The 19,940-nt window shown below is 44.3% G+C and overlaps 1 protein-coding gene and 1 pseudogene across 1 annotated transcript in view; one reads left to right on the top strand and one right to left on the bottom strand.

The window, feature by feature from the left end:
* Window positions 1-19,940, bottom strand: part of Trpm6 (transient receptor potential cation channel, subfamily M, member 6) — a 106,295-nt gene that overhangs the window by 41,448 nt on the left and 44,907 nt on the right. Inside the window, exons 15-20 of the mRNA XM_013018395.1 lie at window positions 15,733-15,861; window positions 13,432-13,683; window positions 11,259-11,433; window positions 10,521-10,635; window positions 6,572-6,765; window positions 1,133-1,265 (exon numbers count right to left, since the gene is read on the bottom strand). Of these exons, the coding sequence (XP_012873849.1) occupies window positions 1,133-1,265; window positions 6,572-6,765; window positions 10,521-10,635; window positions 11,259-11,433; window positions 13,432-13,683; window positions 15,733-15,861 (998 nt within the window). The remainder of the gene's footprint in view (window positions 1-1,132; window positions 1,266-6,571; window positions 6,766-10,520; window positions 10,636-11,258; window positions 11,434-13,431; window positions 13,684-15,732; window positions 15,862-19,940) is intronic.
* Window positions 2,153-3,441, top strand: LOC105987181 (annotated as a pseudogene).

Raw genomic sequence — 19,940 nt, 5'->3', positions numbered from 1 at the left:
TGAGCCCCAGGTCAGAATGATTACAGACGAGAAGCCATTTATAACTAATCCAAGCTAACACTTGGGGAGTTGGAGATTGCTGCACAAATATAACCAAGCCAGTGAGAAATTACCACTGATAGATTTGATAACACTGCTGCCAGGTGAACTATGACAATAGTTGTCTAGGTTGCTTTACAGAAACTAGAAGGTTCTGCTACTTTTACAAAAACACTCTTTACTCCAGCCTATGTCTAACATGTGTAGTCACATTATTCATGAATATCATGAATGAAATGGCTTGGCATCCCTGTTTTGTGTCTGTCTGTCTGTCTGTCTGTCTCCTTTGCTGTCTTAGTTCTCAGTCAGACTACTCAGTTCTTCCATGAAGACGTGTCAATCATTTGAGAACAATTTCGTCCAAGACTAACTTGATCTACTGCCCAGTGGAACTGGAATGGGTTGAGTTTTTTTCCTTTTCCACTCTGAAGCTTTCTCCGTGGCTCACGTATCTACAGATCATAAGGCCCACACCAAACCATGAAGCCAGAATACTTCTACCCCAGTGATATGACCAACAATGGCACAGACTCAGTCATTCCTGAATCAGATCACTGTCCATCACGCACAAGGGAAGTAGCTTTTGAAGTAGCCACCAGCTCTTTTCAAAAATCTTTGATGGTATTTGAGTGTGGTCTCAAAGCCTCACATTTGCCAGGCAGGTGCTTTACCATTTGAGCCATACCCCCAGTCCTTTTTGCTTTAGTTTATTTTTCAGATAAGGTCCTGCTTTTGCACTGGGCAATCTCCAAACACCAACCCGAGGCCAACGCATCAAAAGCGTGAGGAGCAGCGCAACCCCACCACACTATGGTGCTACCAGTTCCACTGCTTGGTCCATCTTGGGCCTCATCTACCATTTCCATAAAGTCTTCCCACCTTAGCAGAAGGCTGTGTGCCCACAGTGAAGAACACTTCGAACAGAGTAGATGCTCAATGAACACACGATGACTTATATATTCATGTGTGCTTCCAATTGTAGAGGACTCAGGACTCTAGCGATTTGAAAGTGGTTCTCGCTCTTCTCCTAGGCTGTCTGGGAGAACTGGTTTTGGAGAGAGGTTTGGGAATACAAGAAGGTAGTCGTTTTTACCTTTCTGAGGTCACTCGGATCCGTTCCTCAAAACTACAATTCAGACCCTCTGCCTTCTCGTGGAAGTATTTTTCCACGCATTGCTCTTCAAAGTCATGAAGCTTTTTGAGATCCTCCTTACTCAGATATAGTTCTGTGGAAATACAGATTGTACATAAAAAGAATCACTGTTGGCCCTTGACAGGAAGCTGCCAGAGAATACACTGTAGTTAGCGGGAGACAACCCAGGCTTCCTGGGCTGGGAGCTTGATCGCCAGTGTGATGATGCAGCGTGTTGGGCCCCGAGCAGGGAGCAGGTGAGAGATGAGGATACCCAGGGGATTCAGGTAGTTCTCGCGGGATTGTGCATCAGCCTTCAACCTCTAGCTTCCTGTCTCTCCATGTAACCAACTGTTTCTCTTCTTCTTTCTCTCCTCCTCATACTCTTCCTCCTCATCTCTCTCTCCTATTCTCTCTTATCTCCTCTCTCCGCCTCTTATTTTGCCACTGCACAATGCCATACACCATGCCATGATAAAACTGAACGTCCTTCACTGGAGCCAACAGCTACATACAGCTGACCCTTGAATCTTGAGCTACGTAGAGGAGGAGAGACACTGACACACCAAACATAACCTCCAATGGCTTACTAAACACTGGGAGCCTTCTCGATAACATAAACAATTGATTAACACATATTTCACATGATAGCTGCATTATGCATGGTGAAAAAGATGTGCAGAGATTGGTATTTGAACTCAGCAAGCAGTGTGCTGGACAGATGCGCTGTTAAGGTGAAAATCGGCCACACACAGCATCTTAAACAAGCTCACCAACACAATCAAAGTGCTACAAAATTTCCTCCATGCGACAGCAGGCAATACTGCTAATGATCTACAGTTGTGATGGAACCTATCCAAAGTGGAAATTCCTATAGTGGAAACTATCCAAAGTGGAAATTCCTATAATCTAGCAATTCCACTCCTGGGCATTTATCAAAAAAACCACAAACCAGGTTACAGTAAAGTCGCCAGCCCAACCATGTTCATTGCAGCACTATTCACTCTAGACAAGGTATGGAATCAAGCCAGATGCCTCTGGATGAATGAATGGGTCAAGAAAATAGACTATCTGGGCTGAGACTGTGGCCTAGTGGTAGAGTACTTGCCTAGCATTCATGAAGCCTGAGTTTGATTCCTCGGTACCACCTACACAGAAAAGGCCAGAAGTGGTGCTGTGACCCAAGTGATAGAGTGCTAGCCTTGAGCAAAAGAAGATCAAGGACAGCGTCCAGGCCCTGAAGTCAAGCCCCAGGACTGACATTATATATACACAATGGAATGTTACTTGTCCATTGTAAAGAATGCTATGGAAATGGAAAAACTTGGAAAAATTCATATTGAATGAAGTAATTCAGACCCAGAAGACAAAGGTTGCATGATTTCCCTCATTTGTGAGATTAGCTAGAATTCACCTATACTAGATTTATTAGGTGGTATCAGGTGAAACGCACATAATTGCAATGCATTAACTGAAGTATGGTACACCCTAGGAGAATTCAAATCGTACAACTCCTGAGAAAGACAAGGTCAAAGCCCTACAAAATACGCATTGGGAAACAGGTACTTGCAAGAGAAGGGTAGGTGAATGAGGAGAAGTAGGGAAGAATCCAGTCAAGAATTCACTGAATATACTAAAATATTAGTAAAAGTAAGGGAGGGGTTAGTTGGGGTCACGCGCCATCCTTGAGCCCCAGTGCATCTGAGTAATTGCTCAAGTCTGCAATTAACAGTGGCTTCTAACTGCACTGCAAGTTTTGGGAAAGAAACAGAAGGGAAAGAGTAAAGAAAGTTGGAGACGCAGAGCCGGAAGAATTTGTTGTGGAAAGAGGACTGGACCGACAAGTAGTGAATGGAAGGTAGAATATTTCCTGAAGTGGAAGGGATTGATGGATGCTGATCGTATTTGGAAACTTGAGGAGAATGTAGAGTATGCAGAATTCACTGGAGCATTTCTTAATTCTCAAGAAGCTGGTAAAGGAATGGAGAATACATAAAGAGAATCTTTATCAGACAGTGAATCTGATGATAGCAAATCAAAGAAGAAAAGACATACCACCAAGGGACTTTGCCAGGGGTCTAGATCCTGAACGACTAATTGGTGCCATCCACAGCAGTGGAGAGTTGATGTTTCTCATGAAATGGAAAAATTCTCATGAAGCTGACTGGTGCTGGCAAAAGAGGTGACTATGGAAGTGTCCTCAGACTGTAATTGCTTTTTATGAAGAGAGACTAACTTGGCATTCTTGTCTAGAAGATGAAGCTCAATAATTGTTTGCACTGATATATATATATATATATAAAATCTGAGTCTTGGGTTTTTAATTAATGGTGTGAAACAATAACTACACTGTAATGAAAAATCAAGTTTGACATGTTGGTTTTTAAAGCAGTATTGGGGGAGTTGTTGAGCTTTTTAAAAAAATTTTCCTCAGTAGCACTCACTGTTGACTTTGAACAAATATCATAACTACAGAAAGTTGCTTCCTTTATCAGAAAAGAATGTTTTATACCATGATATATTTCCTCTGCTCTTCAAGTCTGCAATTAACAGTGGCTTAACAGGTTGTGGGTTTTTTTTTTTAAATACTAGGTCGTTACTTAATAAGGACAACCTGTCTTTAATTGCTCTGTTGAAGGACCATCCTGAATTTCTGTGTGTGTTTGTGTGTATGTAAACATAAAATAGGTAGTTTTTTGGTTTTGGAGATTTTGCTTGTTGGGCATCAGACTCAGTCCCTTGCATGTATCCCTCACTTACATACCTGGCCCTTGTTTTAGTTTTTTGATGTTGTTTTTTGAGACAGGGTCACTAGACAGCTCAGGGTAACCTTGAACTTACTAGGTAGCTGGGCTAGCCTCAAACTTTAGGTCCTCCTGACTCTGCCGTAGATGTGAAAATGCAATAGGTTTGCAAATTTTTCTTGAAAGGAAAACATGTATCACTACCAACAACTTCCCTCACCCAGATGAGAAAACCAAGACAAATTTTGATTTCCTTTCATTCAAACTGAGTGTTCCTGTGCAGAATGTTGGAATCTGTCTACTAACGCTCTTGTCATGGGCTGAGACCCAGTCATGGAAATGTAAAATCAACTGGTTAGAGATTGCAAGCATTTAGGTAGGACCTGCCGGCCTAAAGGAATGAACAAAATTTTATAATTATTGACCTGGATGCTTTTCCCTTACCCAACTCATTCCGTATACATAGGCTCAATATTTTTCAATATTTTCACAAAAGCCAGAAAACCAACTTTGTAATAATCAGAATGTTGTCCAACTGAATGCTTTTTTTATTGTAAATATGGTGAACAGGGGTCAATAAATCATTTTGTTTTGAGTTGATTTTTTTTGTTTGCCAGTCCCGGGGCTTGACCTCAGGGCCTGGGCAGTGTCCCTGAACTTCTTTTGCTCAAGGTTAGCACTCTACCACTTGAGCCACAGCGCCACTTCTGGCTTTTTCTGTTTATGTGGTACTGAGGAATCGAACCCAGGGCTTCACGCATGCTAGGCAAGCAGTCTACCACTAAGCTACATTCCCAGCCCTAGTTTTATATTCTTTTCTTTTAAAAAAAAAGATGCACTGTATTCATAAGCTTCTTTGTTAAATGACACCTCCTTTGTGCTATATTTTTTTGTTGCTGTTGTCGATACTGGGGTTTTAAACTCGGGGCTTTGTGCTTACTAGGCGAGAATTCTACAACTTAAGCCACGCCTCCAGTCCTTGCACTACTAAAGATAATAAAAAAAATAAAAAGTAAAAAAAGTGAAGAACTAGTTCTGTAACCAGAAACTAACGGGGTGGGGGGGAGGGGCGCCGGGGAGAGAGAATAAACAAAACAAAAAACAAAGCATGAATTTCCGTGACAGGCACAGCTTGAGTCGAAAGTTCCTGTAGCTGTCCACCAGGAGGCACTGCTGCGCCGTGTATAACTAACTCTACCCTTCATAGGACAGAAAGCAATGTCAAAACTATTGTGCAGAATAAATTCATTTTCAATTAAAAAAAAAAACTTGTGTTTCGCAGTCATAAACTCAGATAAATACAATCCTAGCAAAGTTGCTCTTATATGATACAAAAAGATCTGGGTAAAATGAGTCAGTCCCAGGGTCTTTCTTAAGTTATTCTGTAGCCAGTGGCTGAAATGGCTTTCTGCAGACAGCCAAAAGTTTACAGAAGAGCTACGGGACAGAACCGAGGTCCTCAATTCAACCATCACCACCCCCACTAACCCCCCCAAAAAAACATACTTTCTAAGGCACAAAGAATAAACAGTTTTACATCAATTCCTTCTACTGGACCTCATCTGGACAATGAATCTTTTCCCCAACTTATAAGGATAACAAAACCACTTTTCAGCTTTCAAAAATATTTTAGATTAAAGAATTGGGATACAGAAGGGTGACTTATTTCAGCTTCTTGGTGTTGATGGAAGAATTGTCTAGAAATGGGACTTGGTACCAACTGTGACCTTCCTTGTAGGAACTACAGATCTGTGAGAACATAGGTTCTCTTAAAACAGTAACCATGCTATTCGCCTTATACAGTCAACACGGTTAAACAAGACCAACTCGAAAACTTCAGAATATGTAGACTTACCATTTTTAAAGAAACAAAGAACCCACATGCTCCAATTTCTTCATCCCAAGCCAATATTCTTGAGACTTGGTGTGTGTGTGTGTGTGTGTGTGTGTGTGTGTGTGTGTGTGTGTGTGTGTGTGTGTGTGTTGGTCCTGAGACTTGAACTCAGGACCTGGGCACTGTCCCTTAGTTTCTTCCCTCCAGGTTGGTGCTCTATCACTCAAACCACAGCTCTACTTCTGGCTTTCGGCTGGTTAGAGATAAGAGTTTCACAGACTTTCCTGCCCAGGCTAGCTTTGAGCCCTGATCTTCAGATCTCAACCTCTTGAGTTGTTAGGATAACAGGTGTGAGCAATTGGCGCCCACCCACAAAAGAATCTTTTAGAACCACCACCAGAAGAAGTTGCGCTGCAGGTTAGAGAATCAGAGACTGAGACACTGGTTCATCAGTTCATCAGTTTCTCTAGACTCTAGGCTCTGGCAAAGCCTTTCTACGTGAATTCCATCCATCACAACAGGAAAATAAGTGTGGGGCAGGTGACTCACTCCCCAAGACTTATTCTAGCAAATACAAGATTTTCCAGATGACCAGAGATCAAGTTCCTTCCATTAGAGAATCAGAGACTCGTAGCAAATGGCCAGTAGTGCGGTCGATGTATTTACCTAGGACATCAGCTGACATGCTACTGTCAAATTCCCAGAGCCTCCCCCCTGCCCTGCCCCCCAAATCATGTGTCAGTACAATGCCCCGTGTGCTTGCGCTCCAACCCTTACCCTCTCCCTTCCTCCTGGCCCCGTCCGTCCGTCAGTGCAACTTACTCAGGCCCGTGTAGCCCTGGTCCTGGTCCCGTGCACCGCGTTGGCAGCACAGTCCCTGGAGGAGGAGGCTCAGGTGGCTGAGGAGGATGAGGGGCGGGGGCAGCCAGGGTTTCTCGTGGTAGGTCATAATGTAGCGGTAGCGGTTGTACTTCCACAGCTTGTTGGAAATGGACTTCATCTCTAAGTACACATTGCTGTGGGGCATAGAGAGAAAGGCACGGGGTTTGGGCCTGCAATCGGGGAAGCACGACCCATCCATCTTTCATTTCCTCTGCTGAGTGGCTCACCTGACCGCGCCAGCCTTAGCCAACACAAACCCAGTCCACTGTGTTTTAACACACAACACAGTGTGAAGGACCATTACTAGCAAACAGGCCAAGCAGGAGAAGCAGCAAAAGACAGAAATTGGAGAGCTAAGCACGTGGAAACGTTAAGTTCAGGAACAGACGCCTGTATCTTACAGTGGGTGCTGTCCATGTCTCTTATTATCGAAGAAGCTCTTTTCCAATGTGCAATTGATCCTTCGCCGTAAGCAGCTAGTGGAACTTGAATGCAAGAGCCTTACACTCTCACTCGGACTGCTTGCTCGGCTGGTGAGCGACCACTTGAGCCATATTTCAGCCCTGATTTTTGCCAGTTATTTTGGAGGAGGAGTCTTGTGGACTTTTTTGTGGGGGGAGGGGGTTGCTGGTGTTAGCTTTAAATCTCAATCCTCTGAACAGATCGCTCAGGACAAGCTGGAATTACAGACTTCACTCACCAAAACCCAGCTTGAAGATACTTTTTTTTTTTTTGCCAGCCATTGGACTTGAACTCAGGACATCACACTCTTGTATGCTTGCTTAGCTCTTTTGGCTCCAGGCTGGAGCTCTTCCTTTGGAGCCATACCTACACTTGCAGGTTTTGCTAGTTAATTGAAGGTAAGAGTTGTGTGGGCTTTCCTGCCCGGGCTGGCTTCAAACCATGATCCTCACATCTCAGCCTCCTGACTAGTTAGGATTCCAAGTGTGAATCCTGGGTGCTGGCCAAATGTTCTGGGGTTTGTGATGTGATGATTGTTCTTTATTAAAAAAAAGAAAAGAAAAATGTGTCCATGATCGAAGATTTGTTGAAATGGCATTTCAGCTTTCACAATTTTGGAGCTGGACTCCGATGGACAATTAATTCTTTTGAAGTTAAGCATATATTCAGAATGCATCATTTCCTGTCCAGTTAAATCTTTTTTTCTACTCCCATTGTTCATTTTGATCAAATCATTTTAGTCTTTTCCAATGATGAAAGAAAGTCCTAACTTAGGGTATTATCTGAGAATGTCTGCCTCCCTTCTTAAGAATGCTCTCCTGTCATTGGCAGTGGGATATTTATATACCAAAATAATAATTCTCCCCAAATAAACAAAGAACTTCTAGAGTAACTCTAGTTAAAATGCCTAAATGGGCCTGGCACTGGTGGCTCACACCTATGATCCTAGCAACTCAGGAAGCTGAGATCTGAGGATTGTGGTTTGAAGCTGGCCAGAGCAGGAAAGTTAGTGAGACTCTTATCTCCAATTAACCACCCAAAAATCCAGATGTGGAGGTATGGCTCAAGTGGTAGTATACTAGACATAAGTACAAAAGCTCAGGGACAACACCCAGGCCCTAAATTCAGGCCCCCAGACAAGCAAAAAGAAAAAAAAACCCTAAATGAAATAACAAGATGGAAAAGAAACAACCTAAAATAAATCAACAAGCCAGGCTTCCAAAAGGAGTTTTGATGAACCGTTTGAATTTACTTTACACTAAGAATGGCTCCCTTATCTGGTATGCCACTTGGGTTTTCCCTTAAATTATGTAAAAGTATAAAAGTGTTGAAATTGTAGAACTCCAGGTGGAAATGATGATGGGTGAGACCGTGATTCAAAACAACAGGCCACGATTAACTACTTACATAGACGGCAGGCGATGGGTGGAAGGCACGATGGAACGTTCCTTTTACATTGTTAATTAATTTTCTCCAGCGAAAGATGCCAAAGTAGGACTTGAGTAAGGAGGGGATCCGAACTCAATAAATAAAAATGACCCAAACTTTTGCAACAACGATGAGAAGAGGCTAGAGTCATCCTGGGAAATGCCAGCCCTGGCTTTGAACAGGAGACTCCTCACAGACGGCAAACACTTGGACAAGGAGCTTAAAGCGCTGGTGCTCAAAGTGTGCTTGCTGAACCTGCAGCCTCAACATCTCCTGAGAACATTCTGGATTTGAAATGGTGGGGGTGGACACGAAGCTGTGTTTCTGAGAGCCCTCCTGCCAGGTGACCCTCACACATAATCAACTCTAAAGACTTCAACTCAAAGTCACCACAGCTTCTCTGCCAGCAGGTGGCGATGTTCACAGTGCATGTCACGGCTTTTCATTTTCATTTTATTTTATTCTTTGGTGGCAATATTGGGGCTTGAACTCGGGGTCTGGGCGCTGTCGCTGGGCTTTTTTTGTTCAAGACTAGTGCTCTACCACTTGAGCCACAACTCCACTTTTCCAGACTTTTCCTGCCTGGGCTGGCTTCAAACCCCAATCCTTATAGCTCATAGGATTACAAACATGAGCCACGCAGCTCCAGGCTCACATACAGTCTTAAATCAAGGAAGGAAGGAAGGTATGTCTTTATACTTTACAGCATTGTATATGCTCATTTACTCTGCCTACCTCCAAAGCCTGTCTTCTCTACTTCCTTTAGATTCCACACATAGATTTTTATTTTTCTTAGTGAAATGAGTGAATAAAATTCCCCAGACGCTGCCAGTGTCACTTAGAACCTAGCAGCCTCCACCCATTTCTTTTCCTTGTTTCTTTCATCTATTAAGCACCTATTAAACAAATTCAGGCCAGATACTATTTCAATGTTTCAGGATAGATTCACAAGCACAAAGTAGAAAATGCTTGACAATACTTGACCTCATGAAATGCATATCTGGCACAGGAGTCATCTGATATAAAAATAAAATACAGGTTGGGAAGGTGGCTTAGTGGTAGAATGCTTGTCTAGCATGCATGAAGCCCTGGGTTCAATTCCTTGGTATCACATAAACAGAACAAGCCAGAAAGTGGTGCTGTGGCTCAAATGGTAGAGTGCTAGCCGGCTAGAATAAAGTAAAACAAAATATAAAATAGATTTGTACTGGGTACCATTGGCTCACACCTATAACCCTAGCTCTCAGGAGGCTGAGATCTGTGGATCATTGTTTGAAGCTAACTCAGGCAGGAAGTCTGTGAGACTCTTATCTCCAATTAACCACCAAAAACCTGAAGGGAGGTATGGCTCAAGTGACAGAGCACCAGCCTTGAGTGAAAAGGCCAATGAATACCACCCCAGCCCTGAGTTCAAGCCTTCATACTAGCACACACATACACACACAAAAATCATCATCATCATCATCATTAATAATAATATAGATGTACTATAATAGTTAATACCTGTAACTGGGGGTGTGGAACAAAAGGCAGGGCATCAACTTTGAGTGAAAAAGTCAAGGGAGAGCATGAGACCCTGAGTTCAAAGTCCAGCACTGGCATACACACGCACAGACACACACACACACACAGACATGCACAGACGTGCACACACACGCACACACATGCACACACACACAACTTAATTCTCTATTAAAAAAAAAAACCCTAGTATAACCAGCAGCCTGTGGCTCACACCTGCAATCCTTATCTCCAATTAACTACCAAAAAGCAGGAAGTGGAGCTCTGGTTCGAGTGGTAGAGCGCTAAGCAAATAAGCTCAGGTACAAAGATGAAGTCTTGAGTTCAAGCTCCAGGACCAGTACACAGAAAAAAATTGATATTAATTTTTAATACCATTGTAATAAAACTATAGAACGCATGTTCTCAGCATGCACAGCCTACCTGCCTCTAGCTCTTAATTTTACTAAGATAGACATACGGAAGGAGGCACACCTACTTGAAGAAAGCAATCAGCAGGTTCACCATGATGATATACTGCACGAAGAGGTAGACAGCCTGCAGGAACGGCGTGAGAAAAGATCCCGGAGGGCAGGAAGTCTCGTCTGTGCAAACTACAATGAATGAAACGAAGAAGAGCTGAGAGACATCACAGTCCTATGATCCTCCACACAGCCCCTCGACTGCTTCAATATGTGTGTGTGTGTGTGTGTGTGTGTGTGTGTGTGTGTGTAGTCCTGGGGCTGGAACTTAGGGGCCTGGGCATTATCCCTGAATTGTTTTGTGTGTTTTTGTTTTTGTTTTTTGCTAAAGGCTACTACTTGGCTTCCAGTTTTTTTAGTAGTTTATTGGAGAGAAGAGTCTCCCAGACTTTCCCGTCCTGACTGGCTTCAAACTGTGATCCTCATATCTCAGCCTCCTGAGTAGCTAGAATTATAGGCATGAGCCTCTAGCACATCATTGACTATGCATTTTTTCCATTTTTTGTGTCTTTTATTTATATGTGTATATATCTTTTATTGTAAAGATGCTGTACAGAGGGGTTACAGTTACGTGAGTAAGGTAATGAGTCCATTTCCTGGCGAGCATTGTTACCCCCTCCTTTGTTTTCCCCTACCATCCCTTCCCTCCCCACCTTCCCACCTCCTAAGGTCACGTTATTACTTCCCACATTTTTTGTCACTCCAAGTATCTACGGTAGTTCACCCTGTATTTCCTAGTGAAATCCCATTCATACCAATTATCTCAGAAGCGTAAACTTCTCCATATATCATCCAGTACGGCTCAAACACAACGTCTCTAGCAAGGCTCCAAGACAGAGGCTCCTTTGGCGACAGGATGGCTTTCCGGGCCACCCCGAAGCTGAGCAAGACGATGGCCATTATGATCACAATGTAGAACATGTTTCCTGCCTGCAACACAGCACGGCGCCCTGAGCTTCCCCGCACACCGGAAAGCCAAAGCGAACCGAACCCCTCAGCACTCACACTGAGGGACAATACGGCTTAAAACGCCTGACAGGTCCTCGTTCATAGCAGCTCCATTGCCCTTCACCATATGCTTCAAGACAATGGACTGAGTAGCAACGTGTGTGCAGAAAGCATAGATGTGTGCTTCCTCCTCCTCCTCCTCCTCCTCTTCCTCCTCCTTCTTCACCTTTGCCGGGGCTTGAACTCCAAACCTGGGCACAGTCCTTGAGCTTCTTAGCTTAAGGCTAGCACTTTCTGTTTTGGGGGTGGTTTATTGGAGATAAGAGTCTCAAAGACTTCCTTGCCCAGGCTGGCTTTGAACCATGATCCTCAGATCTCAGCCTCCTGAGTAACTAAGATTACAGGCGTGAGCCAGCGGCTCCCAGCACCTCTTTCTCTAGGCTGTAATAAAACGAGCACAATGTTTACTCGCTAACATCTGACTTTTCATCAGCCGGACCACAGGTTAAGCCAATTGGCCCCATGAGTCCTCTCTCCCAAAATGACGTTCTGGGAAGATAATTCTGAGAAATCAGTGCAGCCATTTTCCCTTCTTCTACTGAATGTGTAATGACCAATCTTCTCATTTGTCTATCTTGCTATCATTAGGCCGGGACCGTGAAACCCATTTCAGCCAATGGGCTGTGGCGCATCAATGACTTGGATCACTTCCGGTCCCTAGTGATGAAGCCCGTGACTGCTCCACCCCTCTTGTTCCCTGCCATAGGACACCTACGCTGACCCCTGGGGGACTGTGTGACCCCAGGTGTCTGCCCAGACGCATACCCACTGAACCTCGTCCCAGCCCTGGGCTGGTTACTTCATCCCTACCCATCTAGTAGCTGCCGGTGGCACCAGCAGCAGAGCAATTCTTTCTGCTCTTAGAAAAGAAGTGTGAAGTAGGAAAGATCTGGCTTAGAGCCCAAAAGGTTCTTCTGCCTTAGGGTTAGCACTATGCCTCACCCTCTTCTCTCCAATGAGTATTCTAGAAAACTCAAGGATGATCTTGGTGCGGTACTTCTACAGGCTAAGCCTTGTGAAAAGCAGCTGGAAAGGCTGACGCACTGCCCAGCCAGTGTAGATGGAATACTGGACCCTGATGACCCACTTTGGGATCCTGCCTCCAAGATGTAGGCCTTGGAGAAACAGGCTTAGCCTCTATGGTATCCAGTAACATTTCCAAAATACGTGTCTGTGATTACACAGAAAGCAGTGATGAAATGATCTGTCTTTGCTTCTAGAAACAATTTCAAAATTAAATGATGGGATATGAACAATGAAATTATCTGGCCACATTAAAAAGATAATAATGGTTGCAGTACAAACTAGTAGTTCACACTTATAATCCTACCCCTCACAAGGCGGAGATCAGGAGAATCAAGGTTCAAAGCCAGCCCAAGCAAAGTATGCTTGAGCCCCCATCTCAAGCAAAAGCTAGGTGTGGTGGCTCACACCTTTCATCCTACTTGTGCTGGAAGCTGAAATGAGAAGCAGCTATTAGAGGCTGACATGGGCAAAAGCAAGACTATATCTCAAAAATAACCAGAGCAAGCCAGGTGTCGGTAGATCACACCTATAATCCTAGCGACTCAGGAACCTAAGATCTGAGGATCATGATTCAAAGCCAGCCCAGGGAAGAAAAGCCTATGAGACTCTTATCTCCCCTAAATAAAAAAAAAAAACAGAAATGGAGCTATGGCTCAAGTGGTAGAGCTCCAGCCTTGAGCAAAAAGAAACTTAGGGACAGAGCCCAGGCCCTGAATTCAAATCCCAGTACTGGCATTTAAAAAAGATTAACAAAAAACACTCAAAAAGGATTTGAAAAATAGCTCGAGCATATTATTATCTAAGCAAGCATGAAAGCCTGAATTCAAACCCTGGCACCACCCGCAAAGAGAAAATAAGAGAGACTAGCTGCTTATAAAGCCAGACTGTACTCACCATTTTGGCAATCATGGTCACGTAGGGACCGGCGTGCTGATTGACAGCGAAGAAGTCCATGAGCCTCGAGAACCAAAAGATGATGTTGATGCAGTAGATGAGCCGGCCCGCCGTGCCCCATGGAGGGGGGCCCCAGCGAAGGCCAAACCCGACAGAAAACAGACCCACAGCCACCGCCTCCATCAGATTCCAGTACTCGCTAATCCACACCTTCACCTTCTGGGTCAGCTTCTCGGGTTCTGAAATACAGATCTGAAGGGAGAAAGGGGGGTGTCAGGAATGAGGGTGCGGGCCGAGGGCTACACGAAGGTGTAGCACATGTCTACCACGTGCCAGACCCCAGGTCCAGTCCCCAGCAACGCACAGAACGGGGCGGGAAGAAACCAAGAAACGCATCAGAATCATCTTTCTGAACATATCAACCATCCTCTGGAAGAGTAATGAGGCTGGGTACGGTGGCCCCTGCCTGGAATCCTAGCTACGCAGGAGGCAGGGGTCTGAAGATTGTGGTTCAAAACCAGCCAGGGCAGAAAAGTCCATGAGACTCTTGTCTCTGATGAACCAGCCAAAAATTAGAAGCAGAGCTGTGGCTCAGGTGGTAAAGTCCAGCCTCCAGTGAAAAAAACCAAGTGACAGTGAGAAGTCCTGAGTTTAAGCCCCACTACCAACACAAAGAAAGAAGGAAAGAAGGAAGGGAGAGAAGAGGGGAAGAGAGGAGGGAGGGAGGAAGGAAGAAAGGGAAGAGGAGAGGGAAGGAGGGAGGGAAGGAAGGAAGGAAGGAAGGAAGGAAGGAAGGAAGGAAGGAAGGAAGGAAGGAAGGGAAGGAGGGAGGAGGAAAGGAAGAGCAGAGGGAAGGAAGGAAGGAGGGGAGAAGGGAGGAAGAAAGAGAGGAGAGAAGAAGGGAAGGAAGGAAAGAAGGGAGGAGGAAAAGAAGAACAGAGGGAAGAAAGGGAGGAGGGAAGGAAGGAATGAAGGAAGGGAGGAAAGGAGTGGGGAAGAAGGGAAGGAAGGAAAGAAGAGAAGAGAGAAGGAAGGAAGGAGGGAAGGATGGAAGGAAGGAAGAAAAGAAAGAAGGGAGGAAGGAGGGAGGGAATCCCACCAAATTTCACATCTCAAGGGAATTTGAGACTTAACTGTGGTATTATTAAATTATACCCAAATTAATGGTGCTCATGCTGAATGACCACTTGCAAACCTGGCTACAATGAAAAAGAAAAGGTGCTTTTTCTAGCTTTCCTTCATCCATAGCCAACGTGGAGGACCCAAGATATTTTAAGCCTCAATATTAGAATGGTCTGTGAGCTCCAACTCCACTCACAAGGCACACGCCACAGTGCAAAGGGCACCAACAGACAGCAAAGCGCACAACGCTGCCACTGAATACGTTGTTGCACACTATTAGGAATACTTCATATCATTCACTAGGACAAGAACCTACCCCTGAAATACTGTGCCACATAAGCTGAAATGTCAATCAGTTAAACTACTTCCCCTGAAGTACCCACACCACAATAAGAAGGCAAAATTCATATAAAGGTGCTCTCCTGGATTATTTTCTATCATTTAGAAATTCTACATAGTAGCTATCAAGCAATATAGGCATAATTACTAGGGGTACATTTACTTAGTACATAAGATTGGTTGAATAATCTCATTTACCACATTTAAATGCATGGAAGCAAAGATAAACAGACACTGATTATCCAGCACAGTCTATGTCATCAGTGTTTGTGATTATAATCATGACCACATGGGAATGTTACCATCTACGTGATGAATGACGAAATAGATAGCAACCAAGATTTTCTTTTGTGTGGTTCATAGACTACTTGTTCCAATGGAATTTTCAGCTTCGATTCTCCAAGGTAACTCACAAGGAACTTTGAAATGCCATAAATGCATTTCTTACAGGATGTGACTTCAGCCGTCCTTGAATCATTGCAAGAGAATGGAGACTGATAACATAAAGATGTTACTGGGTGATAAAAATTGACCCACAAAATGACAAAAAAAAATCTCTGACTCCAAAGAAATCTAACAGTTGGAGGGTTTAATGACAGATAGAACAGAGCACATATCACTCTGGGACTGATAAGTACTATGGGATGTCTGTTTGGAAGATAACCGCTTCCAAAGTCCAACCCTCAGCAGGAAAGATCAAGGCTAAACCCAGAACATTTCCCCCAAGTAATCTTCTGGTAGCCTGCGAGTCCAAATCAGCCTTGTTCACTGTCCCTGCCCTCCCTTGCCCCGTCCCCAGAGCTGGGAGAATCTGCTCCAGATGTGTGAAGGGACACTTACCTCCCTCACTTTCTCCACAGCGTTGGTGAAGATGTAAACGATCACAAGCCACTCCTGGGCGCTGGGCTGGGGCTGCATCTCCACCAGCACTGTGTACGTGAACAGCAGGAGGAAGGCCAAATACGCCATCTGCGGGGAAGACAAGTATTCCCCGGATGTGAGCACCGGTCCTAGATCACACCTGTCATCTCAGCTGTTGGGGGGCTGCGATCAGGACGGTCACAGCTGGGCAGAAAATTCCATGCGACTCCCTCTCAATCACTGGCTGGGCTTAGTGGCCCACACTTCTCATCCTAGACACATGGAAAGCTCACATTGGATGGATTTCACCGATGGGAGATAATGTCCACAAGCCTCCATCTCAACAGAAAAGGCTGGGCGTGCTGATTCTATAGACCTATCATCTCAACTACAATGGAAGACTACAATAGAAGGGTCTCATCAAAGTGTGCAGCTAGGCAGGAAGGGACCCTCCTATCTATTCGATAACCAGCAGTATGTAGATTGCCTGCCTACCAAGTACAAGGCCCTCAGTTCAAACTCTAGTACCATAATGAAAAGGTGGGCTGGAGACATAACTCAAGTGGTAGAGCACCAGCCTTGAGTGAAAAGCCATGAGTGAAAGAGCACAAGGCGAGGATTTCAAGCCCCAGTATTGGCACAGAAAAAGAAAAGGAAGGAAAAGGCCAGGAGCCGGTGACTCCCGTCTGTAATCCTCGCTAGTCAGGAGGCTGAGATCTGAGGATTGTGGTTTAAAGCCAGCCAGAGCAGGGAAGTCTGTGAGACTCTTACTGCCAGTTAAACACCAGAAAACAGGAAGTGGTGCTGTGGATCAACTGGTAGAGCTCTAGCCTTGAGCTGAAGAGCTAAGGGACAGTGCCCAGGCCCAGAGTTCAGGCCCCATGACCGACCAAAACAAAAACAAAAAAAAACAGGCAAAAGAAAAGAAAAATCACAAGCATGGTCTTCAACCATACAACATAAAAATATAACTTGGAGCTGGGTGCCAGAGGCTCATGCCTATGATTCCAGCTACTCAGGAGGCTGAGATTTGAGAGTCAAGATTCAAAGGCAGCCCAGGCAGGAAAGTCTATGAGACTCTTAATCAAATTAAGCACCAATTAAAGCCAGAAATGGAGCTTTGGTCCAAGTGATGGAGTACTAGCCTTGAGCAAAATAGCTCAGAGACAACACTCAGACCTTGAGTTCAAGGCCCAGGACCAGCACCAACATATGTGTGTGTGTGTGTGTGCGTGTGTGTGTGTGTATGTGTGTGCACATATATAATTATAATTATACATATAATAACACATGTAATATATAAATAAAATAGGTACATTTATAAGAATAAATATAAATATATGTGACTAACTTCTGATTACTGAGGACCTAATATCAAAATAGAATAGAAGACACTGTGCAAAAGGAAATGTATTCATTCCAAGACTTATGTAATTGTAAATGGATTCCTACTTGGGGGCCTCCTCCCAGTGCAGTCTTGCTACTTTCTTAGGGCTTCCCTTCCACTTTCAAATAAACTTTCTCTGCCTGCCTCAAACGCTTTCCTGGCTTTTAATTTATTAGCGGGCAGAGAAAATGAATGTATCCCCCTAGAGGGCATCATGAGGAAAGAGGGCTGGGCACCCGTGACTCACGCCTAGAATCCCAGCTACTCAGGAGGCTGAGATCTGCTGCAGATCAAAGTTCAGGTAGGAAATTCTGTGCGTGGGTCTCTTAGCTCCAAATAATCACAGAGAAAGCCAGAAGTGGCACTGTGGCTCAAGCGGTAGAGCGCTAGCCTGGAGTAAAAGAAGCCCAGGGGCAGCGCCCGGCCCAGAGCTCAAGCCTGGCAATAACTGGCCAAAAAAAAAAAAAGGAAAGAGCATCCAGGGCTGTATGTTATCGTCACCGCCAAACACAATGAGCAGCTGTGTATGGCTGTTAATTACTGGCAGCTCACCACCTTTTCTGTCTTCTCCAGAGTGCTTGTATTTAGCCATCATTTCCGTTTCTGAGGCTGGCATCAAACGCTAAGGCCCTTCCTTAGTCCTCTTCCCTCAGCTCCTGAGCGACTAGACAAGCCCAGTTCATGGCTTGAGCTTTTTCTTTTACGCTCCTAACTCCGGACTACCTTTGTAATGTAGACAACAATAAACTTTGGACCAAATGACTTCAAAAGCACTTCCTTTATCTTGGCTTCAAAGCTCCCACAGTGTGGGCCTCATTTCCCACTGCTCCTCTTCCGGCCTTAGGGAAGAACAGCTGGGGGGGGGGATGGAGGGCAGAGAAAGCAGGGGGGTGGGGGCTCCACCCTGGTGCCCCCCGGAGGCAGCTCACGGGGCCTGGAGACCAGCCACTGCTCACACCCTCGGGGAAACAAGCCCACGGCGTCCAAGGAAAACAAATCATCCACGGAAAAAAATCTCAGCACTCCACAAAAGCCCCACCTCAGGCAGAATCTGGGCTTCTGCTCCCCATCTAAGGGCCTGCTCCTTGATTCTCTAAGTGAGCCTGGAGACAGGGAGGTTCCCCTAGATCTCCACTCCCAGGACATCTGGGGAGCCAGGAATTGGGGGCGGGATGCGGGGGAGAAAGAAAAGAAAAAGAGAAAAGCACTACAGTCAGGCATCAGTGGCTCACACCCATAATCCCAGCTACTCAGGAGGCTGAGATCTGAGGATCATGGTTCAAAGCCAGCCCCAGCAGTAATGTCCATGAGACTCTTATCTCCCATTAATTACCAAAAATGCAAAAAAGAGAAGCTCATGTGGTAGAGTGGTGGCCTTGAGCAAAAAAGTTCAGGGATAGTGCTCTAAGGCCCTGAGTTCAAAGCCCCAATACCAGCACAAAAGAAAAACAAAAGCAAAAGAAGAAGAGAAGTGCACAGGAATCTATAAGTTTCTATCATAGGATTTGGTGCTGAGAATAAAAATCACTGTTTTCAGTTGAATGCAGGAGACACTATCCCGAGCATTTGACATTGGAATTTCCAGAACACGGGACATTCCAACGCAGAATGGCAGGCTGACAGCAAACTAGGAGGAAGTGAGCGCAAGCGCGCACACACACACACACACACTCACACACACACACACACACACACACTCTCCCGGTGAATGTATGCAGCAAGCATGCCCAATGAGTGCCCGCTGTAGACTCAGATTCTTAAATTCAATAGACTATGACTGTTTCAAATTCAATGACTTGCTAGAGTTTTATTCCACGTTGATTAAAATAGTCTGGATAAGAGGAAAGTTCTGTCCAACTGTAAATCCTTACAATGAAAGAGTATTTGCAGATTTTTCTTTTAAATCAGCACTCTGGGTGATACCTAGTAGACATTTAATAAATGTGTGTTTAATGTTTAACTATGTGTTTTAAACCTAGATTTTAATCTCTTCAGAGAATTAAGGTGTAATAAATGTACATACACATAGAGATTCATAGCTTGATAATCTTATCTAATGTTCTTATGGTCTTAAGATAATTTCCTACAAGTGAAACAGCAGGGCAGGCACATTTCAAACTTGAAACAAATATTACTACTTTATCTACCAGAAAAGCTTGATCAATTTATACTGTCACCAACAAAGTCTGAGCCTACCTTTATTTGTTGGTTTGTTATGCTGATACTGATGTTTAAACTCTAAGTTTGTGCTTTGTCCTTTAGGTCTTTTACTCAAGGCTAGTGTTCTACCACTTGAGCCACAACTCTGCTTCCGGCTTTTCTCCTGGTTAACTGGAGATAAAAGTCTCATGGACTTTGCTGCCCAGGTTGGCTTCAAACCCCTAGCCTCAGATCTCAGCCTCCTGAGTAACTATGATTACAGGTGTGAGCCACTGGCACCTGGTTCTAATGTGTTTAGATTGATATTTAGCCCTGTTTATGTGGCTCAGTTAAGATTCCCTCCTAGCTTTTATCAAATATGCAACTGCCTCTTTGTAAAAGTGATAAAATCTCATTGCTGAAAGGGATAATTGATGTTTAAAATTAGACAAAAGTTATTCAAACCTACATATTTATTCAACCAGTATATAAAGTAATTGTGTGGTTGGCCAATAATATCTTGATACGCCAATAGAATATATACTTAGATAATAATCGTTCTATAGTCTTACTTTAAATGCTTTAGGATTACAAAGCCATGGGTCTGTGCACATAAGTAAAGATAAGCATTAGAAAAATAAGCACAACTATATATGTGAAA

The sequence above is a fragment of the Dipodomys ordii genome, unplaced genomic scaffold (genome assembly GCF_000151885.1).
Source record: "Dipodomys ordii isolate 6190 unplaced genomic scaffold, Dord_2.0 Scaffold40, whole genome shotgun sequence".
In the NCBI taxonomy this organism is placed as follows: domain Eukaryota; kingdom Metazoa; phylum Chordata; class Mammalia; order Rodentia; family Heteromyidae; genus Dipodomys; species Dipodomys ordii.
The sequence above is the reverse complement of the archived record's forward strand: the minus strand, read 5'-3'. Positions and strand labels throughout refer to the sequence as shown.